This window comes from Heloderma suspectum, chromosome 5 (genome assembly GCF_057233095.1).
Source record: "Heloderma suspectum isolate Gila_16-S chromosome 5, 16-S_ref, whole genome shotgun sequence".
NCBI classification, from domain to species: Eukaryota; Metazoa; Chordata; class Lepidosauria; order Squamata; family Helodermatidae; genus Heloderma; species Heloderma suspectum.
The window spans coordinates 125,940,394-125,964,876 of record NC_139462.1 but is presented as its reverse complement, the minus strand read 5'-3'; the positions used below and the strand labels follow the sequence as shown (position 1 = coordinate 125,964,876).

General features: G+C 46.1%; 1 protein-coding gene across 6 annotated transcripts in view; it reads right to left on the bottom strand.

Annotated features, from left to right (window-relative positions):
* ADAM11 (ADAM metallopeptidase domain 11) overlaps positions 1-24,483 on the bottom strand; it is a 147,745-nt gene that overhangs the window by 27,350 nt on the left and 95,912 nt on the right. For all 6 annotated transcript variants that reach the window (XM_084857194.1, XM_084857198.1, XM_084857197.1 and 3 more), the window contains 4 exons: positions 24,035-24,086; positions 23,238-23,337; positions 18,900-18,971; positions 7,236-7,328 (listed from right to left, as the gene is read on the bottom strand). In XM_084857194.1, the coding sequence (XP_084713320.1) occupies positions 7,236-7,328; positions 18,900-18,971; positions 23,238-23,337; positions 24,035-24,086 (317 nt within the window). The remainder of the gene's footprint in view (positions 1-7,235; positions 7,329-18,899; positions 18,972-23,237; positions 23,338-24,034; positions 24,087-24,483) is intronic.

The following is a 24,483-nucleotide window of genomic DNA, read 5'->3' as shown; positions in this document are numbered from 1 at the left end:
TCAAGCAGTGGCCCAAGGTTCTATTGCAGCTAAGCTGAGTTCACTCTGATTTTATTTTGAGATCATTGATACCAGCAAACATTGACCAAAGTGATGTAGAAGCCTTGCTGAACCATGAATTGGATTTTTTCATTTGCCCTTTCTCTTGCTCTCCTTTCCAAACAACTTTGATTGTACAGTCAGGGCTGTGTTTTTCTTAACTGGAGCCTGGAGAACAACCCAGCACTCCAGATTCACATGTTGCACTCACAACCAATGCACAGGCCAATCATAGGTTGTTTACAGAAACCTGGAAGTGACAAGCACTCCAGAGGCAGTGTGCTCACTCCTGCTCCTGCCCAGCAAATCTTGGGGTAATTCACCCACAATTTGCTGTTATGTGTGAACTGCCCCAATGGATTCATAATAAGAATCTTCTCACTCAGAATGCAGAGATATAGGGGCATGATAACCTAGGGGACAGAATCAAAAAGAGTTGAAAAAGCGCCCTAGGGGAAAAGGAGGAGAGAGAGAAGCAATTATCAAATCACGCCTGCTATTTCAGATGGGGCTCCTGGGCCCTCAGTGGGAAAGACAATGACCGGGTTCGGATGACACAATAACCCACAGCGGCTCATTTAACCCATTGTTGCTTATCGTGTCCCCTGTCGAGAATTTTTTAATCCACGATGGCTTATTTGGCTGAAATAACCCACGGTCTGCAGTAAGGGTTACTTGACCCACTGTGGGTTATCGTGTCGTCTGGTGCTCACCATGGTTCATTCTGGCAACCTATGGAGTCAGCTGGCAAGAGCAGTTAAAACCATTGCAGCCACCCTGCTCCAACCTGCAGAGCCCTTTTCCGGAGATCTGACAAGCAGCTGAGGGACAACTGCAGCCAAACAAGCACAGCCTTCCCTGATACTGCACTACAGTTACAAAATGAGAGCTTTCCCTGAATATAATGACAGCCTCGTGCTACAGCAAAGTTACACAACGACAGGCTTCCCTGATTGCTACTTTGAAACTGTGCAACTTGGGAAAGAGGGAACAACAGAGGAATAGGGGAAGAACTGCTCACTTTTCCATGAAGAAGTGCAGTTCCACAGTTATCCACAACATCATATGAAAGCTCTGCAAGAGAGCATCCCACCTGTGCAATTTCACCCCATTCCAGCTGTTAGGGAGTTATAGCTCCCACCCCCCTTTTCCTTCTCCGGTCACTTTTCCAAGAAGCAGCGAAATGGCAGGGCGGTGGGGTGATGGGATGCGCAATTGCACTTTTGCACATATTCGCTTTTGTGCTACAGCACTTTAGTGAACAGAGGTGGCTCTGCCAGCAATTGGGGGGGGGGGAGTGAAATGCACAACTCCACTGTATTGCTAAAGCACTATAGCGCCTTAGCCATTTTTGAGACAGTAAGGGCTTTGTGCTAGCAATGGGTATGGGGGGCTTTTGTGCAATTTTGCTATAGTGCTTTAGCGCTATAGTCAACAGAAGCAGCTCTGCCATCAATGTGGGGGGGATATGTAACTCCACTTTATTGTCATCGATTTTGATGCCACCCCCTTTTGTTGCATCCAGGATTTTCCCTCTGGGGTAATTGTGCAGGGTTTTGATGGTGCGCAAAGTGCCTCCTGACTAGGGGAGGCTGTGCGTGAAGTTTTGGACCCATCCTGCAACCCCCCCAAGCTTTTTTAGCCACCACCCCCTTTCGGGTGCACTCAGGATTTTCGCTCCTCTGAGGTAATTTCACAAGGTTTTGTTGTTGGAGCGGGTGCCTCTCAGCGCTTCAGAGGTGAAACAGTGCCACTGCTCAGGTGGAAGGACTGCAGCAGGGTGGGGCTGGGAGTGAGTCAAATTACACACAGTAGCTTAGTTCTGTGTGTAATCCCCCGTTCATGTGGCAGGGGATCGTGGACTATTTCAAAAATGAGCTACTGTGCATAGCTCAGTAACCCATCACGGGTTATCGTGATGTCTGAACACAACCAAATAGTCTTTATAGAGAGTGAAGGGAAGGGTTTTTTTAAATGCATGATTAATTTTTATATTTTGATCACTTTTTGTAAGATAAAAAATAGATTTTATAATAAAAGAGCTAAAATGAGAGAACAGAACTCACTCCCTTCATTTATTGTTTTACTGTTTTGACATTTGGTTCTGTCAGATGATCTTTCAATCTCAAATTAAAGCTTCCAAGTTTGGGGGGCTAGATTGGAACATTGGTCCTTACCGAGAAGGTTGCTTCTGGGTTGGTGTGCGGAAGGCACCCACAGTGGGATAGCTCCCCCTATCACCCAGAAAAAACAGGGACCCATGTGGCTGAGTTTTAAACTCTGTCAGTCTGAAGCTCCTCCTAGCCAGTTCCGTCTGTGGCTAAAGCTCAGAAATTCAGGAAGGAAAAAAGCTCTTTGTATTATATGTAAGGAAGAACCACAGAGGAACAGACAGTTTGTAAGTAAATACAGAGACATCAACCTGAGAAAACAAACTTTGAGGATCCTTAGGAGAAGGACTGGCCAGGCAAGTGCAGAGGCGAGTGGCCTCGTTACCTGTGCAAATAGACTCAGTGGTGTTGCAGGGCGTGGCCGGGATGCCTTCTGCACACCAGCCCAGAAGGAACCTTCTCGGTAAGTACCAATGTTCCATTCTCCAGTTGGTGTGAGGAAAGCATCCCACAATGGGACATGCTAAAGCTAAAACCCTTGGGGGGGGGAGGATGACGTTGAATCTATCGTAGTGCTACTACCTGCTGGGGGACTCTCCTGCCAAAGGAGGTGTCTGCTGAGGCATATGTGTCTATTTTGTAATGCCTTATGAAGGAATTAGGACTTGTCCAGGTGGCCGCCTTGCAGATTTCTGCCAGGGGGACATTAGTACTTAAGGCGGCTGATATGGCTGGTGCCCTAGTGGAGTGAGCCGTGGCTACTAATGGCTTGGGGAGGCATGAAGCCTCATAGGCTGAAAAAATACATGATTTTAATCACCTAGCTAATGTAGATCTCGTAACCTCCTTGCCCGTAACAACAGGGTGAAAGGAAAGAAACAGTGGATCAGATTTTTGAAAGGAAGATTTCCTTCTTAGGTAAACTTTAATAGCTCTGCAGACATCCAGCTTGTGCCAGTCTTCTCCTGTGGATGAGAAGGGTTAGGGCAGAAAGAGGGCAGGATAAGCTCTTGTGACCTATGCAACAGTGTGTTGAAATTAGGGGTAACAGTCAGGCCTTTCGAAGGACAACGGAATCCCCATGGAAGGTGATGAGGCCTTTTCTGATTGAGCTGGTGGATAACTCTGAGATTCTGCAAGCAGATGTGATGGCAACCAGGAAAAGAACTTCTTGTGACAGAGTTTATAGCGGGATAGATTGGCTCAAACGGAGGTTTAGTCAATGTAGAAAGCACAACTTGTAGGCTCCAGGAAGGCAACTTATGGACTGTGGGAAGACTCTTCAGTGCTGCTCTATGGAGGAATCTTTTGATGTGAGGGTGAGAGCTTAGTAGCTGCCTACCTGGCTTGGAAAGGACTGATGACAGGCCTGATGTTTGTCTGCACAGGGTGCCTGGTTTCAAGCCCATCTGGAGGCTTTTCTGGAGAAAGGCTAGGAGTTCCTTGATGCCTGCCGCCCATGGATTAAGTTTTTCCCTTTCACTCCATCTGCAGGCGGCCTTCCAGGTTGTTTAATAGATTCTGGAGGGGCAGTCCTTGCAGGATGCCAGGAGGGTGCATATGACATCCTCAGACTAGCCCAGGGTTAAATAGATGGATATTTATCCAGATGCCTTGGATATTTCCTTAACATGACGAAACCGTGTTGGTCTAGGCATTCAACAGTTGTCTGCAGATCCCGTGAGGCTTTGTGACTGGAAACGGACTGGATAAGAAGGTTGTCCAAATATGGGTAAATATGCCCACCCTTTAGCCGGAGCTGAGCTATTAGAGAAACCATGATCTTGGTGAAGGCACAGGGAGCCAAGGATACGCCAAATGGCCTCGCTTTGTACCGGTAATGACAATTCTGAAGCATAGGAATTTTCTGCGAAGCGGCAAGATGGGAACATGCAAATATGCCTCTATGAGGTCTACTGATGTCAAAAATTCCATTTTGTGAAGGCCTTCCTTGCTGGTTTGGAGTGTCTCCACATGGAATTGTCGGTATATGACAAATTTGTTCAGATGTTTGAGGTCCAGCCTAGGTCTCCAGCCTTTGCTTTTTTTGGTGACCAGAAGGATGGAATAAATACCTTCAGGTTTTACATGAGACGGTACTGATTCTGTTGCTCCTATTTGAAGTAGATGCTGTACTGCGATAGATATGATGTGATACTTGGCGGTGGATTGCGATGTTGGGGATGGGAGGACCCAAGGAGGGGGCTGTTTCCAAAAACTCTATAATATAACCTCAGGAGATGGTGTCCTGGTCCCAGTGATGGACTGTTCCCTTGCTGGGAAGAAATGCTGGCGTCTCCCTCCTACGAGGGGTTCCCTGGTGTCAGAACTGTTGTCATCCGGACCTGGAGGTCTGGAAAGTAGAAGAAGGTTTGGCAGAGGTGTTGGTGCTTCTGGGCTGGAAGCGGGATTTGGACCATGCAGGTTTCAGGAATTTGGATTGAAAGGAATTCTGGTTAGTGCTCCAGAATGGGCAAAAGGACACATAAGACCGGGCAAGTTTTTTTTTTATCTTCTCCTTGAGAGGAGAAGGCGTAACTTTTTTCACATCCTTAGTTTCTATTAGCATATATTTTAAGGCCTTTTCCCCAGAAAGGTGTGCCCCCATAAAGGGTATGACGGATCATACTTCATTTCCTCATTTCTCCTTGAGGAAAGATCAACATTCCAGTGCTTGAGCCAAATGGAACGTCTGGCTATGTTCGTAGCTGCTATGGAGCGGGCTGAAAGCACGTCTTGTGTGGCATCAGCCAGGAAGACAAAAGATGTAGTGAATTTGTTCAGTCCTCTATATACAGTGGTCTGATCTAATTCCTTATTGTTCATTATGTCTTCCACCCATAAGACAGAAGCTCTTGTGAACTAAGATGATACTGCTGAGGCTCTTAGGGTGTATGCTGAAGCTTCATGTGCCTTTTAAAAAGCTGTATCAGACCTCCTTTCCCCACAGTCTTTTAGGGGAATGTCACCATCTTTGGGCATTACAGTGCCTGAGAGCCAGGGCACCACAGGGGCATCTACTAAGGAGACGTTTAGTTCTTCCATCACATCATGAGGAAGAGTGCAAAATCTCTGTGCTGTACTGACCCCTTTTCTCCCTGGCAGGGAAATTTCTACTCCTCTTTAATTAGTTTATTAAAGGAGTTAGGAAAAGGGTACCTCTCTGGTGGTTGGCTTCAGTTCCAGAAATATTGCCACCCCTCTAGATAATTATTGCTGTTTCTCAGATGGTGCTGAGCTAGGGAGGCAATTGCTTTAGACAATGAGGGTAGAAAGTCCTCTGTTAAAGTATTCATCAGAGGAGGAATGCTCTGTCACCTCTATGTCTGACCATCCACCCTCATCCCCTTCTGAAATGGACTCTTGATGCAAAATTATGGTGGAATCACTGTCAGGCTGGGGCTCAGCCAAGGTGACCTTGGGTCTGTTGGTGTGACCTGTGGCTGTGGGTCTGGAGAGTCATCCCTAGAGCCAACTGATGAGTGCAGTTTATGGGTAGGGCTAGGCTGTTTTGATTTTGAAAACTTTTTTAATTTATTTTTTGTCTTCTAAGTGCGGAGGAGAAAGACTCGGAAGTGTACAAGCTTCTGGTGCATTTTGCAGAATGGCTGGATCTCAAGGTTTGTTTACTTAATAAATGGTCAGTCACATTGCCCAGTACTGCCTTAGTGATCTGGAATAAGGCTGATTTATCTAACTGAGCCATGCTTGTGATAGGTGTGGGCGCCCTCTCGTTGTTCCCCATCAGAGCAGCAGAGGATCTGGAGGGGAAAGGGCTTCCCTTTGCCAGGTGGAATCAAAACTGCAATTTAAGATAGCCGCCCGCTTTGTTTGGCGGGAGAAAACAAAAATGAATTCGATCTCACCTTTGATGTTGTTGGAGCATCTAGCCTTTGTTGCTCCATTACTTCCTCCTCCTGTTCTGAGTGGAGAGGGTGGCCTGCAGTAGGGCCCCAACTCCCTTAGCCTTGGCCACTTCTTTCTTCCATTGAGGCCGGGATCACACCCTTCCCAGCATCTAAATTACTCAGTGAAGGGCTGTAGCCCCTGGGCTGGTGATCTCCGCAGGAAGCTGCCTAGGTCTGGTCATTTTGTCTGCCTCCTAGTCCTCTTGTCTGCCAATGGCTTCTTAAGGACTTTCACATGCCTCACTGCTTCCTTTTTCTTTTCAGGCTTTGAAATGGTTTTCTTTGCCTGAGGGGTCATGCAGAGGGATAGGCAAGCAGCAGAGAGAAACAAGCAGAAAAGGGGGAGGGGGAGGGGGAGGGAGGGTGAACGAGTAAAGGCTGGTTGCGCGAAAAAAAGTCAAAGAGGTGAGGAGTTTAAGAAGTGTTAGAAATAGGGGTAAGTATAGGCTTGAGACAGGAAGAGATGAAAATTAGCTCTGTCCTGGGCAAAAAGTGGGAACGAACTGGGCTAGGAGGCGCTTCGGACGAATAGTGTTTAAAACTCACTCACATGGGTCCTTGTTTTTCCTGGTGGATAGGGGGAGCTAACCCATCATGGGTTGCCTTCCCCTCACCACCCTGGACAACAGTCAGTTTACTGATACGTATCTGCTCAGAATTAATCAAATAAATCACAGTTCCACATTATGCCACATGCTCAGGCCCATTCCCAAAATATTTAAGCAACTTGCCTCTTGAGTGAAGATAACAGAAAGCGGCATAATATAGTGCTTTGGAGTAAACTTTAGCAACACCAAAAAATCCCAAAGGTGAGTGACCTGGGAGCACCTGAGGCTGCAAAGCTGTTGAAGCTAAGCAGGTGTGGGCTTGATTGGTGACCTGGAGGGGAGAGTGTGGGGACCCATGCACACTCATCTCAAGTGTGATGCTTTTGCTGCCTGCAACTATTTTGCAAAAAAAACCCAAACCCTCATACAATTCTGCAACGTGGTAGAAAAACTTGTGCATCTAGCTGTGATTTGGTTTCTTTAGGCAGTGGCAAACACACACCACTGATTGTCCTGTCGCACGGCTCTCAAAAAGAGTGCTTTGGCTAGAACAGGTGCCAAATGGACTCTTGAGCCTATTCCCAAGGAGGACACCTCTTCCCAGTCCCAGTCTGGTCTCGCCCACTTACTTTGCACCCTCGGCAGCACAACCCATCGCTGCACATGGCATCATGCGTGAGTGTGCACTTCTTGCAGCAGTTTCCACCAGCCTTGGAGCAGTCCTTTGAGAACAAGAAAGACAGAGAACAGGCGGGAGTGACATTGCTGGGAACAAATCCTGTCTACTGTCAGGCACCCTGGATGCCAACGTGGGACCTTTGTGTTGAGCCTGAATCTGGGCCCTCCTGTGGAGAATTTCACATTTCCCCAAAGCAGGAACTGAGAGAAATTCACCAAGTGCAGCATTGCCCATCCCAGTGGGCTCCTTTAGAATGTGCTCCTTTAGATATGTGTGCAAACTTGCACATGTTCTCAAGATACACATTAGTTAAAGGATCTTTTTAACTTTGGCAAGGCAGAACCCTTGGCAAGGAGGAACGAACACACACACACACACTTCTTCAAACAAAGGGGAATTTATTAAACACAATCAAGAATTAAAATGTTCCCCAATTACTTTGGTGAAAGTAACTTGGCAGAGCAATTGTAATCAAGTACAAGCATAAAATCAATTAGAAACTTCAGTGCCTACGGAGAGAACTGGTTCATGAGGAGATTAGCTAAGTCCTCTTGGAGGATGAGTCCAGAGCCAAGACTAGGCCGCAGGCGTGCCAAGACTGTCTATGCTAGTATAGGATGGACTTGTTGTCAATGCGAGAGGTCAAAGAGGTGGGGATTAAGTAAATCGAAGCCCCTAACACTCTTGGGAGCAGAAAAGAAAGGTTTAGTTTGAGCGATAGAGAGTGAAGAGGGAAAAGTATTTTGGGGAAGTCTGTGCTAACAAGAGTTGATGTGATCAGGCTAGTGCTGATGCACAGTCACAATAACAAGAGGGGATGGGGGAAGGAGAGTGTCTAGAGCTCAAAATGCACCCACTCCAATAGATATCTGTGTACTTCGCACCTGTTTCCTTTGAAAGAGGGGAAACATTATTGTACTTACAATTCCCACTGCATTCTTCAGAGACCCTTAGCATCACTATTATCAGGAGGTGTACTGCAGGAGATTACAATATACAGAAAAACCTGAAACTAGAATAGTGAATAAAGATCCCTTTACCTGGGCTGGTCTTGACACATTCCTGAAGCTGGAGATTGGGGCGCATTGTCACTCCTGAATCTCCATGGAAAAGGAACAAACATGTCTATTTAAAATGGGGGTTTTGTGGACCTTTGCCTGTGGCAAGGCTGTCCTAGGCAAGGTACAATTTTGGCTCCCCTGCTCCCCATCACTGCTTTTAGTCCCTGAACAACATAAAATGGGATCATGGAATATTCCGGGAAACCATGTGTTCCCTGGGATATTGATTTCTTCTATTTTTAATATCTTTAACATTACAACATTTACCAGTGTCACTTCACACTCATATTCCCACACATTTATAAAAAGATTAGGCAGATATAGCCTGAAGCAAATGACATTTTAATATTAAACATGTGCATCAAAGTCTACATACAAAACTAAATGCACCATGAATGACTGAGGAATGACTCAGAACAATGATCAATAAGGTCCCATGGCAAGCGACGCTAACGAGAAAAGGAGTCCAAGATAGGTGGGAGCTTTTAAAAAAGGAAATTCTCAAGGCACAATCACAAACAATTCCAACAAGAAGAAAAGGTGGATGACAACAGAAGAAGCCAATGTGGCTTCACAAAAAGCTTAAGGATGACCTGAAAACAAAAAAGGACACATATAGGAAGTGGAAAGAAGGCCAAACAACAAAGGAAGAGTACAGGCAGATAGCACAGAATTGCAGGGATGGCGTCAGGAAGACTAAAGCTGAGAAGGAGCTGAGGTTAGCAAGGGATGCTAAAAACAACAAAAAGGCTTTATTCAGCTACGTGCATAGTAAAAGGCAGAGGAAAGAAATGGTGGTTCGGCTATTAAATAAGGATGGCAAAACGATAACAGATGACAAAGAAAAGGCAGAGGTGCTCAATTCCTACTTTGGCTCAGTCTTCTCCCAAAAGAGGGTCTATGACCCCCCTGGCAAAGGCGAAGTACAGGCTGAAGGGGCAGGATTGCAGCTTGAGATCGATAGGCATATGGTCAAGGAACACCTAATTACTTTGAATGAGTTCAAATCTCCAGGGCCAGATGAACTGCACCCTAGAGTCATAAAGGAACTGGCAGAAGAACTCTCAGAACTGCTGTCTATTCTCTTTGAGAAATCATGGAGGACGGGGGAAGTCCAGATGACTGGAGGAGGGCTAACGTTGTCCCTATCTTCAAAAAGGGCAAAAAGGAGGAACCTGGGAACTACAGACCAGTCAGTCTGACATCAATCCCTGGGAAAATTCTGGAGCAGATGATAAAGCAATCCATCTGGAAGCACCTTGACAACAATGCCGTGCTTACTCGAAGCCAACATGGATTTGTCAAAAACAAGTCCTGCCAGGCAAATCTGATCTCATTTTTTGATCAAGTCACCTCCCTTGTAGACCGTGGGAATGCTGTAGACACCATATACTTCAACTTCAGCAAAGCTTTCGACAAAGTGCCCCATGATATCCTGATGAGCAAACTAGCTCAAAGTGGGCTAGATGAAACAACGATCCGGCGGGTCCACAGTTGGCTACAGAATCGGACTCAAAGAGTGCTTATCAATGGGACCTTCTCAAACTGGGGAGAGGTAACGAGTGGGGTACCGCAGGGCTCAGTCCTGGGCCCAGTGCTCTTCAAGATTTGTATTAAAGACTTGGAGGAGGAGGTGCAGGGAATGCTGATCAAATTTGCAGATGACACAAAATGGGGCGGAGGAGCTAATACTTTGGAAGACAGAAACAAAATTCAAAGTGAAATTGGATAGACTGGAGTGCTGGGCAGAAAACAACAGAATGACATTTAATAGGGATAAATGCCAGGTTCTGCACCTAGGAAAAAGAAACCAAATGCACAGTTACAAGATGGGGGATACGTGGCTCAACCACATTACAAGCGAGAAGGATCTTGGAATTGTTGTCGATCACAAGCTGAATATGAGCCAACAATGTGATGTGGCTGCAAAAAAGGCCAATGCTCTTTTGGGCTGCATTAATAGAAGCATCGCTTCCAAATCCCGGGAAGTACTAGTTCCCCTCTACTCAGCACTGGTTAGGCCTCATCTGGAGTACTGTGTCCAGTTCTGGGCACCACACTTTAAGAAGGATGCAGACAAACTGGAGAGGGTTCAGAGGAGGGGAACAAAGATGATCAGGGGACTGGAAACAAAGCCCTGTGAAGAGAGACTGAAAGAACTGGGCATGTTTAGCCTTGAGAAGAGAAAACTGAGGGGAGATATGATAACACTCTCTTCAAGTACTTGAAAGGTTGTCACAGAGAAAAAGGCCAGGATCTCCTCTTGATCATCCCAGAGTGCAAGACACGGAAGAATGGGCTCAAGTGACAGGAAGCCAGATTCCGGCTGAACATCAGGAAAAACTTCCTGACTGTTAGAGCAATACGACAATGGAACCAATTACCTGGGGAGGTGGTGGGCTCTCCCACACTGGAGGCCTTCAAGACGAGGCTGGACAGCCATTTGTCAGGGATGCTCTGACTTGGATTCCTGCATTGAGCGGGGGGGGGGGTGTGTGGACTCGATGGCCTTGTAGGCCCCTTCCAACCCTACTATTCTATGATTCTATGGTTCTAGGAATGAAGTTTTCCTAAAATAGTGTATTTAAGTGCATCACTCCACACTTTTTTTCTGAATATAAACACGATCAGCGATTAGAATCATAGAATAGTAGGGTTGGAAGGGGCCTACAAGGCCATCAAGTCCAACCCCCTGTTCAATGCAGGAATCCAAGTCAGAGCATCCCTGACAGATGGCTGTCCAGCCTCGTCTTGAATGCCTCCAGTGTGGGAGAGCCCACCACCTCCCTAGGGAATTGGTTCCATTGTCATATTGCTCTAACAGTCAGGACGTTTTTCCTGATTCTGTTGCATCAAGAGGCAAATGATGCTGCATGGTGCTTAGCATAACTCTTCAATTCTTAAATAACTAGAATAGATGTTTGATATATTTTTTGTTCCAGTTGCAGCTCTGAATACACTCAGTCTATAAATTCTACCAGTGTTGGAAGATCACATTTTAATTAAAAAATTATCCAGTGTCAAAATTGTTGTGTACTGGAATTACCATCCTCTCTCTGTTTCTCTCTCCAAAAGATGGTTTGGAGCTGGGATTGTTTAGCTTGGAAAAAAGGAGGGTCAGGGTAGAGATCATGGTAGAGATCTACAAAATCATGCATGGTATGGAGAATGTGGATAGGGAGACATTTTTCTCCCTCTCAAAATACTAGCACCTGGGTTCATCCCATGAAGCTGATGGGTGGGAGATTCAGGACAGATAACAGAAAGGACTTCTTCACACAGCGCATAGGTGAACTATGGAATTCGCTGCCACAGGAAGTAGTGATAGCCACCAGTTTGGATGGCTTTAAAAGGGGGTTAGACAAATTCCTGGAGGAAAAGGCTAACAGTGGCTACTAGTCTTGATGGCTATGTGCTACCTCCAGTACCAGAAGCAGTGAGCCTATGTACACCAGTTGCTGGGGAACATGGGTGGGAGGGTGCTGTTTCACTCATGCCCTCTTGTGGGTCCCCGGTCGACAGCTGGTCGGCCACTGTGTGAACAGAATGCTGGACTAGGTAGACCCTTGGTCTGATCCAGCATGGCTCTTCTTATGGTTGTACCATTGCTGATGCATAAATTGAGAGCTCTCTCAAGGCTCTATCACCGGGGTGGGTGGGGTATAAAACAGAATTTTCTGCTTTCTTTTAAAAAATGTGTCTACCTATTATATATGTAGAAATGTAAGGGAAAGCCTAAATATTCAACCCAAATGCTCAGTAAAAAAAAGTTCAGTAAAAATAACAGCTGTTACCACTTTCCAATGTTCTGTCCCAATGAGTGCAACGCCTCTGGAATAGTTGTTGTTGTTGTTCAGTCGTTCAGTCGTGTCCGACTCTTCGTGACCCCATGAACCATAGCACGCCAGGCCTTCCTGTCCTGCGCTCTCTCCCGGAGCGTGCTCAAGTTCATATTCATTGCATCGGTGATGCTATCTAGCCATCTCATCCTCTGCCGTCCCCTTCTCCTTTTGCCTTCAGGCTTTCCCAGCATCAGGGTCTTTTCCAGAGAGTTTTCTCTTCGTATTAGGTGGCCAAAATATTTGAGCTTCAGCTTCAGTATCTGTCCTTCCAATGAGCACTCAGGGTTGATTTCCTTTAGGATTGACTGATTTGACCTCCTGGCAGTCCAGGGGACTCGTAAGAGTCTTCTCCAGCACCACAGTTCGAAAGCATCAATTCTTCGGCGCGCAGCCTTCCTTAGAGTCCAGCTCTCACAGCCATACATTACTACTGGGAAAACCATAGCTTTGATTATATGGACCTTTGTCGGCAAGGTGATGTCTCTGCTTCTTACGATGCTGTCTAGGTTGGCCATAGCTTTCCTCCCAAGGAGCAAGTGTCTTTTAATTTCATGGCTACAGTCACCGTCTGCAGTGATCTTGGAGCCCAAGAAAGTAAAATCTGTCACTGCTTCCATTTCTTCCCCTTCTATAAGCCAGGAAGTGATAAGGCCAGATGCCATGATCTTAGTTTTTTTAATGTTGAGTTTCAAACCAGCTTTTGCACTCTCCTCTTTCACCCTCAACAAGAGGCTCTTTAGATCCTCTTCGCTTTCTGCCATTTAGGGTTGGCGGAGAATTTCTCCCTGAAACTTCGGGGGGCCGAGCGCCAACGTGTTCGGCCCCCCGAATAAGTTTCGGGGAGAAATCCTCCGAACCCCCCCCCACCCCCCGCACCTCCCCGGGACGGGACTTATCTTCGCCGAATGTCCCTCCCGGCGGCGGGTCCGGCCGGCAGTTCGGCAGGTGTTCGAGCGGGGCAGGAGCAGCAGCCGGTCTTTCGCCGGCCGCCGCCACTGCAATCAAAGAAAAAAAAACAAACGCCCCCTGATAGGCTACGTGACGATTCACGTAGCCTATCACGGCTAGATCTGCAAAGTCAGCCATGATAGGCTACGTCAATACGTAAAGATTTACGTAGACTACGGCGAAAATAAGGGCAACGCTTATTTTCGCCGTAGTCTACGTAAACATTTACGTAGACTACAGCGACCAAATAAGGAACGCGAATGGCAGCTCCCTATGGGGGCCGCCATTAGCGTACGCGTTTGTTTTTTTTTTAAAGTCACCCGTGATAGGCTACGTGACGATTGACGTAGCCTATCACGGCTGACTTTGCAGATCTAGCCGTGATAGGCTACGTGAATCGTCACGTAGCCTATCAGGGGGCGTTAAAAAAAAAAAAAAAAAACTTTCGCGTTCGCAGCCAGGCGAGGTGGGAAGCCTCCTCCCCGGCCTGAATTGCGGCCGGGGCGAGGCGGGAAGCCTCCCCCTCAGCCTGAATTTCGGCTGGGGCGAGGCGGGAAGCCACCCCCCCCGGGCGGAACTTCGCGGGGGGAGCAGCGAAGCGCCTCCCCCCCACCGCGAACGTCCTTCGAGAACAGGTAAGGGACTTTCGTCCACCCCTACTGCCATTAGGGTGGTATCGTCTGCATATCGGAGGTTGTTGATAATTCTCCCAGCAATCTTAATTCCGACCTCTGATTCATCCAACCCGGCGTTTCTCATGATGTACTTTGCATATAACTTAAATAAACAGGGCGACAATATGCAGCCTTGTCGTACTCCTTTCCCAATTTTGAACCACTCAGTTGTTCCATGTCTGGTTCTTACTGTTGCTTCTTGACCCTCGTACAGGTTTCTCAGGAGACAGGTAAGGTGGTCTGGTACTCCCATCACTTTAAGAATTTGCCACAGTTTGTTGTGATCCACACAATCAAAGGCTTTAGCGTAGTCAATGAAGCAGAAATAGACGTTTTTCTGGAATTCTCTTGCTTTCTCCATGATGCAGCGAATGTTGGCGATTTGATCTCTAGTTCTTCTGCCTCTTCGAAACCCAGCTTGTACTTCCAGTAGTTCTCGGTTCACATATTGCTGAAGCCTAGCTTGTAGGATTTTGAGCATCACCTTGCTGGCATGTGAAATGAGCGCAATTGTGCAGTAGTTTGAACACTCTTTGGTGTTGCCCTTCTTTGGAACTGGAATGTAAACTGACCTTTTCCAGTCTTGCAGCCATTGTTGAGTGTTCCAAATTTGTTGGCATATTGAATGCAGCACTTTAACAGCATCATCTTTTAGGATTTTAAATAGCTCAGCTGGAATACTGTCATCTCCACTAGCTTTGTTGTTAGTAATGCTTCCTAAGGCCCACTTGACTTCACTCTCGAGGATGTCCGGCTCAAGTTCAGTGACCGCACTCTCATGGCTATCAGGGACATTCAGATCTTTCCTGTATTGTTCTTCTGTGTATTCTTGCCACCTCTTCTTAATCTCATCTGCATCTGTTAGGTCCCTGCCTTCTTTGTCCTTTATCATGCCCGTCTTTGCACAAAACGTTCCCTTGAGATCTCCGATTTTCTTGAAGAGATCTCTAGTCTTTCCCATTCTGTTGTTTTCCTCGATTTCTTTGCATTGTTCATTTAAGAAGGCCTTCTTGTCTCTCCTTGCTATTCTCTGGAACTCTGCATTCAATTGGATATATCTTCCCCTTTCTCCCTTGCTTCTCGCTTCCCTTCTTTCCTCAGCTACTTGTAAAGCCTCATCAGACAGCCACTTGGCTTTCTTGCATTTCTTTTTCTTTGGGATGGATTGAGTTGCTGCCTCCTGAACAATGTTACGGACCTCCGTCCATAGTTCCTCAGGCACTCTGTCTATCAGGTCTAATCCCTGAAATCTATTCCTCACCTCCACTGTATATTCATAAGGGATATGATTTAGGTCATACCTGAATGGTTTAGTGGTTTTCCCTACGTTCTTCAATTTAAGCCGAAATTTTGCAACAAGAAGCTCATGATCTGAGCCACAGTCAGCTCCAGGTCTTGTTTTTACTGACTGTATAGAGCTTCTCCATCTTTGGCTACAAAGGACATAATCAATCTGATTTCGACACTGACCATCTGGTGATGTCCATGTGTAGAGTCGTCTCTTGTGCTGTTGGAAAAGAGTGTTTGCTATGATCAGCGTGTTCTCTTGGCAAAACTCTATTAGCTTTTGTCCTGCTTCATTTTGTACACCAAGGCCATGCCTGCCTGTTATCCCAGTGATTTCTTGACTTCCTACTTTAGCATTCCAATCCCCTATGATGAAGAGGACATCTTTTTTTGGTGTTAGTTCTAGAAGGTGTTGTAGGTCTTCATAGAACCGATCAACCTCAGCTTCTTCGGCATCAGTGGTTGGGGCATAGACTTGAATTACTGTGAGGTTGAATGGTTTGCCTTGGATTCGTACTGAGATCATTCTATCATTTTTAAGATTGTACCCCAGTACTGCTTTTCCCACCCTTTTGTTGACTATGAGTGCTACTCCATTTCTTCTAAGGGATTCTTGCCCACAGTAGTAGATATGATGGTCACCTGAATTAAATTCGCCCATGCCTGTCCATTTTAGTTCACTGATTCCCAAGATGTCGATGTTCAATCTTGCCATCTCATGTTTGACCACCTCCAGCTTACCTTGATTCATTGATCTGACATTCCAGGTTCCTAAACAATATTGTTCTTTACAGCATCGGATTTTCTTTTCACCACCAGACACATCCACAGCTGAGTGTCCTTTCGGCTTTGGCTCAGCCGCTTCACTCTTTCTGGCGCTACTTGGAAATACCCTCTGCTCTTCCCCAGTAGTATATTGGACACCTTCCGACCTGAGGGGCTCATCATCCGGCGTCATCTCTTTTAGCCTTGTGATATGTTCCATGGGGTTTTCTTGGCAAGGATACTGGAGTGGGTTGCCATTTCCTTCTCCAGTGGACCACATTTTGTCAGAACTCTCTGCCATGACCTGTCCGTCTTGGATGGCCCTGCACGGCATAGCTTATGGCTTCACTGAGTTACGCAAGCCCCTTCGCCACAACAAGGCAGTGATCCATGAAGGGGCAATGCTGGAATAAGTGGTACGATTTTTAAATGTTCTAGAATGATGTTATTGTGTTAGCAATAATTCAACAGTATTAAATATTATTTGATGTTATAGCTCCCTTGATACTGCTCGTTAACCATGACAGTGACCTCTTGGACTCAGTGCTACCTTTCCTAATTGGTGGTATACATTTTAGCTAAGCTTCTATTATTGGGGTTTTGAATAACCTCCAAGCATTTTGAAGGGATTTAACCCTCTAGACTCTCCCTTTCAACTCCCTTTTCACCAGTCCCCTCATTTTAGAGAAGTTTCCTCTTTTGAAGTCAAATGTGACTGTGTTGGACTTCCTGGGCAATTTTCCACTTAATTATACATTAAATCTGATAGCACTGTGGTCACTGTTTCCAATAGGTTCAATAAAATTTATATCTTATACGTCCTGGGCGACACCACTTAACATTAAGTCCAGGGTCACTTTCTCTCTGGTCAGTTCCATGACCAACTGTTCTAGGGCACAATCGTTTAGGGCATCAAAAAATTTAACCTCTTTGTCATGCCTGGAATATACATTTATCAAATCTTTGTGGGGGTAGTTGAAGTCACCCACTATTACAACACTTCTTTGTTTGGAGGCCTCCCTGATTTTGTTTTCCATCTCAAGGTCACTCTGAGCATTCTGGTCCGGGGGGCGATAGCGTGTTCCTAGTGCTAAATTAGTTTTGGAGAATGACAGTTCCTGACTAAAATAATGCAATTGATCACACTCTACCAGAGCCATCAAGTAAACACAAAACCAAGGCAGTGTCTCCACGACAATGGAAGGAGAAGCGAATGGAAGAGTACCAGATTTTTTTTTAAAGGAATCAGTTTTGCTGCACTTTGTTCCGTGCAGGGCTCCACGAGCAGGTTCTCTGCACCAGTAAAAATTGCTTCACAGAACATATTTCCTGGTGGGGGTTGGAGTGAATGTCATCTGACTGGCAGGGGCTGCTCAACCAATAAGAGAGGCTCCCCCCTTTCTCCTTGCCCCTGAAACTCCAGATGCACCTGCATTTCAGGAGCAAGCCGCATTGAGCACAGTGGGAGTTACTTCCGAGTAGACACACATATGCTTGTGCTGGGAAAGGGGGAGGGGAGAACACAAAGATGGGAAACCAGCCCCCTTTCTAACCACAGGATCTCTATAATGAAGGTGTGAAGTAGTTACTTCTAAGGCAATAAGCCAAGCCATGGGGAATCGCAGGTTCGGTAAAGTGCTTTACAGGCTTCAGAGAATCCATGCTTTAAACTCTGTATTCAATTGAGGAAGATCTCTGTAAATTTTGATGTGGGCATTCAGGGGGCAAGCCTCATTCAGCTCAATGGGAGCTATTTCTGAGGAGACACTAATGGGTTTGTTGTGGGAAAGAGAGCAGGAAACACAAAGACAGAAACCAGCCCCCATTTGAACCTGCAGGATCTTTATTAAACCAAACCAAGTAGAGTTGGAGCCTGAAGATCACACTTTACCACACTAAGGGAATTGGGCTTTAAAGTGTGCCATGTCAATTGAGGGAGATCTCTGTAAGTTCTTATGTGGGCATTCAGGGGAGTAGCCTCATTGACCACAATGGGAGTTACTTCTGAGGAGACACTTATTGGTTTGTACAGGGACGGGAAATACACTGGAAACACCCCTTGACTGGGGTCGCGGTGAAAGGCACCCCCCTGGGCAGGGCCAGCATACCTGAGGTCAATGTGGAGGTTGGGACACAGAGCAACTATACTGGGAAGAACCCAACTTAAGAAAAAGAACTGGACTTTAAGTAGTCTCAGGAAATCCAGTTTTCCCTGATAAGCTCCAGGGTGGCTGCTGGATGGCCACGGCGTCATATATCCTTAACTAACTCCACACACAGCCAGCTTGGAGTAAATTGCTCGTGGAGACACACACCCCCCGGTGATTCTTTGGGAATGGGGACTCCTTCCCCCAGAACTGTTTCCTAACTATTCAAAATTGTGAAACTTTCACAAACTCTACAATTTACCTTTTCTACACCTGGAAGGTGTTTCCTCTTAATCAGGAGAGAGAAATTACTTCAGGACTGTTTCTTTGCACATTTGATTATTTTTACCTCTTGCTTGCCTTGACGCTTTGATCCATTTGGTAATGCTAGATCTAGCCTTGCGTACATTACCTGAAGCTGCTGAGTAATCTCTTTGAACTGTGAAACTTTCTTAAAAGGCACCATACCCATCAGCTGCCAGTATAAAGGAGACTGCAGGGCCTGCCCTACCCTGAGCAGCCTGCTACCAAGTGCCTCAGCAATGGCAGAGATTGTGCCAGAAACATATTTCCCTTAAAGACACAGAAGCCCTCCAAGGGTGTGGGCCTGGCAAGATTAGCAGTACCATGTTTTTATGTATATCCATCTCTGCCTCACCTGCTTCCCGCTCTTACCTCTAGATCTGTCCAGCGCACACTACCTTCAGCTCCCACCTGTGATTTACTAGTCTTCCCCTGTGGTACCCTAGCCTCCTGACACAATATGAGACTAAGGGCACACAGAAAGCAGAACCCAATATGGGGCCAAAGTCCAACAATGGCATCCCCAGGTTGCCACCAGCCCTACATCATCAAGCCATAGGTCAGTTTCAGCCCCACTTGCTGCTTACCGCCAAGGACCCACAGTCACATTCTTCTCCAGCCTCCACAAATCCATTGCCGCATTCAGGGGGATCAAGAAGCTGTGACAATGGGCAGGGGTGGGGGCGTGGAGAGACGAAATCATCATTAGGAGCTTCCAAGACATACTCTCTTTTGCATGCATTTACATGTAAAGTTTTATATTCCACCCCCACCTCCAACTTGTACTGGGCCTGGGCCAGAAATGCCTCCCTATCTTTTTGGCCCTATTTTTTGGTGCGGGGTTTTACTGAGGAAGGGGAGGCAGCAGTGTTGTTGTTGCTGTTGTTGTTAAATGACACTTCTTAAACAAATTGCTCAGTTGCTGAACCGCTGGGCCACCATGTTCCCAGACAATGTCTTACTTGGAGTGACAGTACATTGCTTGCCATAACAAAGCACTTAAAAATAAACATTTTACTACATGCACATAACAAGCCTTCTAAAAAGTGGCATCTGCAGATGGGGGGGTGCTTCCAGGTGGATGGGGGGGTGCTTCCAGGTGGAGGGCACCTGGCACTACCAACCAGAAGGAGCCTTGTGTGCAGCTCTTCTGTCTTTCACTCCTTAATGGATTTTCTGCAATAAGGAAAAAGGCAGAAGAAGCGGAGGGAGAATATGGGAGGGCTACGAGTGGGAGTGTAAGGATTGGGTCCAGCATTTCTGCAGAAGCATCTCAAGGGGGCATCAGAACTGACTCACAGTCTGAGGAGGAAGAGGGCGAAGCAGTGGGGGAGTCACAGAGGTTTCAGGAATAGAGCAGGGAGACAGTAGAAGAGAGGAATCTTTCCAGATGCCAATAAATCAGTTGGTTCAAAGCCAAACAGAAACTTCTCCAACTGTGGAAATACAAGATCCTACAGGGAGGGAGGAATTGGGAGTGACAGACAGGAGTTAGATGTCAGGTCAAGAGTGAGGAGCAACTTCGAGAAGTAAGGCGTTCTACAAGGTTGGCCCATCACAAGAAGCCCCTAAGAAAAGACCCTCCCTGCGGGTGGGACTGGAAGCACGGGGCAGTTTGGCCCTCGACAGGGGGACAAGGCCATCTGGACCCCCCATTAGCTACCAGGCATGAGACAGGGCAACACAGTGATAAAGGCCTCATCTGGAAGCACCCCAGGCACCACCAATCCGAATGCTGCTACTAAAAAGGCCCACACCAAATACCCACGAATCAAGCCTCTCTAGTGGTGGGATGAATAACAGGACCTCCGATGTTCACCATAGATTACGAACAGGTTCATATGGGAGGAGGCTGTCCTTCAGATAGTCTTGCCCCAAACCATTTAGGGCTTTGAACCCAAGAAGAGTCCTGCTGAAGCAGACCAAATATCCATCTTGTTCAAAATCCTGTTTCTCACAGTGGTCAACCAGATGCCTCTGGGAAACCCAACAGAAGGCCATGAAGGCAAGAGCCCTCCCTTGCTGCTATCCCACAGCAAGTGCTGTTCAGACACACACTACCTCTGAACACAGATGTTCCATATAGACATCATAGTCAACATTTTTTACAGACCTATCTGCCTCCATGAATTTGTCTAACTCCCTTTGAAAGCCATCTAAGAAAGTGCCCACTATCACATCTTGTGGTATTACTGAATTCCATAAGTTAATTATACACTTGTCTGTCCTGAATCTCCTGCCAAGCAGTTTCAGTGGATGACCCCAATTTCTGGTATTATGAGAGAGTGAGAGGAAAAACGTCTCTCTTCAAAGGGTAGCAAAAGCAACAACGAATCCTGTAGAACAGGAGCAGGCAACTTGAGTTCTTCCAGCTGTTTTGGCCTATAACTCTCATCAACCCCAGCCAGCATAGCCAATGGTGAAGGATGAAAGAAATTGAAGGCCAAAAGATCTGGAGGGCCTCAATTTGTCCACCCCTGCTGCAGAACCAACATTGTGACAAATGTATTATGGCATTTTTTGTCCACTAGAGCCCACTTTTTGTCCACTAGAGCCCACTTCATCAGATAAATACAAAATTTCTTCACAAATCAAGGGATTCCTTAACTCCAATTTTGCTTTTTTTTATTTCTGGAAAGGTGGTGACCTTTTGTGAATTATACTGATTCTACCATATTATATGCAAAGTCTGAGAGGTTTAACATTGTGTTTATTTAGTTATTTGTCACATTATGGTTTGTGATTATGCTTACATTATGCTTTCCTTGGTGATATTCCTTATTGTTATTCATTATGTCTTTTTATTCTGACTTCCTGGGGTGGTAATAGGTGGTTGCTTTTCTTTCTGGGTCAATGTCTGGCCCTTTTTTTAATGTAGGCACTTTCAAAATGTAACAGCATAAGAACTAATTAGCTTATTCGTTATTATTTGACACCCCCCCATATTTCTTGTAAAACTTGTATGCAAATCTAAAAGGACTTTGATAAAAGGTTAAAAAAAGAAGAGCTCCAAAAACAGCACCTTTGGACTGGGGAGGAGCTGATGGAACACCAAGTTGAATGCTTGAGCCACAGATCCCCGAAGGGGCTCAGAATCCCGGGTGTTATTTAGAGAGTTCTTATGGATTTTGTTAGGAGCCTAGCATAATATTTGGTGGGAAACAGACTGCAAGTAGCATCTCCTCCCCAAAGTTCATTCCTGACTGGAAGAGGAGGAGGAAGCTTTAGAGTTGGCCTCGTCCTCGTTGGGGAGGAGGGGCGGGAGGGAATCACATCAGAGAGGGGGGCACCCAGAGTTGGGCACATGGGCAGAGGTGCCAATCCCTCTTTGCCTTTGGGACCAAGGGGACCTGTCTTTTGGACCTAAGGGCAATAACCGAGTCTGGTTTGGGTGCTCCGCAAGAACTCTGCTGCCTGTGGCTGACAAAGGGTCCACATGGGCATGGCTGTATGGATGGCTGTCGCAGCGAAATACAGCCCTTTTGGGGCTCACCGGATTTCCCTGGAGCCCCCAGCTTGGCTTGCACTTTCAAGCCGAGCCATGGGCTTTTTCCTGAAATCTGGGAACTTTCTTGTTTTTTTCTGTTTAAATTGCCATTTATGCAAATTGCAGTAAATTGTGCAATTTTTGGCCATAAGTTGCTTAATTTGCACTAATAGCAGCTGTAATATGCTTAATTTTCCACAAATTGCAGATGTGATTTGCACAAATTGCAGGCGCAATTCGATTGCAGATCGAGTTGGGCCAGCTCGCAAGGCAGTGAGCTGGAGCCTGGAGGGCTGAACTACTGAAAGCTTGGCAAACTTCACCCCCCGAGCGGATTCCTCGGACATCCTTATATGTGGGGAGCCAAAAGTAATGCATATTCAAGGCTGAAGCTGATTCCAGCTCCCAAGTCCTTGCTCAACCCAGAACTTGCATTAACAGCCTGAACAAGGAACTGCAGTTTACAGGCTCTAGCAATCCAAAAGAAGCTGTGGGCTACCCCGTGTCATACATCGCCATGACCAGGAGACTTTTTCAGATGCACCAGTGCTACTGAGCAACATGCTTTAAAACATGATGCTCCCAGGCCACACTAATGAATCTCTGTAAGCCACCCAGAGAGCTTCAGCTATGGGGTGCTACAGAAATGTAATAAGTAACTACTACTACTACTACTACAAGTAAATGTGCATTTAAAACTCCAAAATTAAAATTAACTTTGGGTCACCCAAAATGTCACATCCATACCGAGTATTACATCTGACCCAATGCTTCATTTTCACTCAAGACACTGTCAACTGTGCTTCCCCTAATTGATCATGTATGTATGAATTAATGAGGAACTGGAACTGTGCCCCCCTGCCCACCAAATAAGCTTTGAATCACTGCAAATCATACACCCAGACCGCCAGGATAATTTTGCCTATGAGATACCCTAGCCTTGTGTCCAGCCCAACAGGTTTTTCTTTTCTTTTTTCTTTTCTTTTGTGGAACACACTGTCAAAAGTACTGGGCCAACAACAGTAATTGCCAGTTTATGCATAAGTGGATAAGGAACGTGGGATGTGTGGCCCACAAGAAGCTTTAGGCTACCACAAATCATACACTGACAGTACTGGGAGACTGTCTGTGAGACGCACTTGCCCTAGCATCACGTGCTCCCCTGTGCTTTGCTTTTGCACAAATCAGTCTCAAGCATGCTGCCCCTCACCATTCTTCATCAATATATGTAAGGAGTAAGGAACTGGACCTATGCATCCCTAAATCAGCTTTGGGCCACCCAAAATCATAAACCTACACCACCAGGTGAATATTCCCTACACGACACCTTGGCATTGTGTCCAGCCGAACACTTCGTTTTTGGACATGCCACTCAAGTGCACCTTTCTCCACCAAGGGTGAGAAAAACAATTGCCTGGTTTGCCAGTTTTGGAATTACCTTCAAGGGCTTGTTAAACAGACAGCTCCCCCCGCCTTCAGCCAGGAATTGATTGTATTCATCAATGCTGCAGCGCGAGAACTTCCGTGGCAGGTAGTATCTGTGGGTGAAGGAAGAGAGCCACAGGGGAACAGTTAAAAGGCCAATGAAATGCCAGAGAAGGACTGAGGGTGGAGAAGCAAGACTTCCAGGACCTAGCAAGTGGATGCAGACTGCCTTCAGAAATGGCACTAAGCACGTAGATTTTGAATTCGGGCATTTATTTTCAGCTGGTGGGTCAGAGCCCACCACTGGGATGTACTCTGTCCCAAGGTGGGTTGCACTAGTGGCACCATCCTCATTTTCTTCTTTTTTTTTTTTTTGAGAGAAGGAGAAGGAGAGCGAGAGAGAGACTGGGGAAAAGAATTAAAACAGGAAGAAAGTGACCAGATGCAACAGAGGTCAGCTGGGTTTCTGTACTTTTCACAGTTGCGTGGAAGAGTGAATTTGAGCAGATGCAGCATTTTCAATCCTGCATGACAAGCAGCAGCTGCCAGAGTTCTCTATTATTAAAGGCACCATTATTAAAGGCACAAGCCCTCTGTCCTCCACTGAGTCTGGCTATACTAGAGAGAGAAGGAAAAAAGCGGACTTAAGCACAGTAAAAGAAAAAAATAAAAAGAAAGTGTTTCATGATACAGATGGGGTTAAAATTAAGCCCTGAGTCTTTAATGGTTGAATTTGTTCCTGACTTCAAAGTGAAGCACTACTCCAACAGCCCTGTTCCTCTGTGATCCTCACCTCTTTCCCATACTCACCCAGTGTCCTCCATAATACAGCCCAGCCATAAGTCAGGACAGCGACAGTCGCCTGCATAGCAATGGGGCAAGAAGGAAAGGATGTCAGTTCTGAAGGGATGCAGGGGGAGGGGATTATGGGTTCGTTATCCCCAGTGTGCACTTTGTGTCCAGAAATCACTAATTCAAATTGAACCTCAGCATCACTGAACCACAGAGCTGGTATCCCCAGATGTCAACTATTCTTTCCTCTATCCTAAGACAAAATACCACATTCCTTGATTTACTCCTTAAAAATAACAAAAACTCTGGCCATAAAACCTGAGTAAAGAATCTCCAGCAAGGTCTGTTTGCAATTCTTTTGCTCTAGCAACTCAACTTTAGCCAAGTTCATCTTCAGTTAGCCTGCAAAGGAGATAATCTGTTTTGCATAGCGCAAAATTAGGCTTGCACAATATCGAAATCAGATT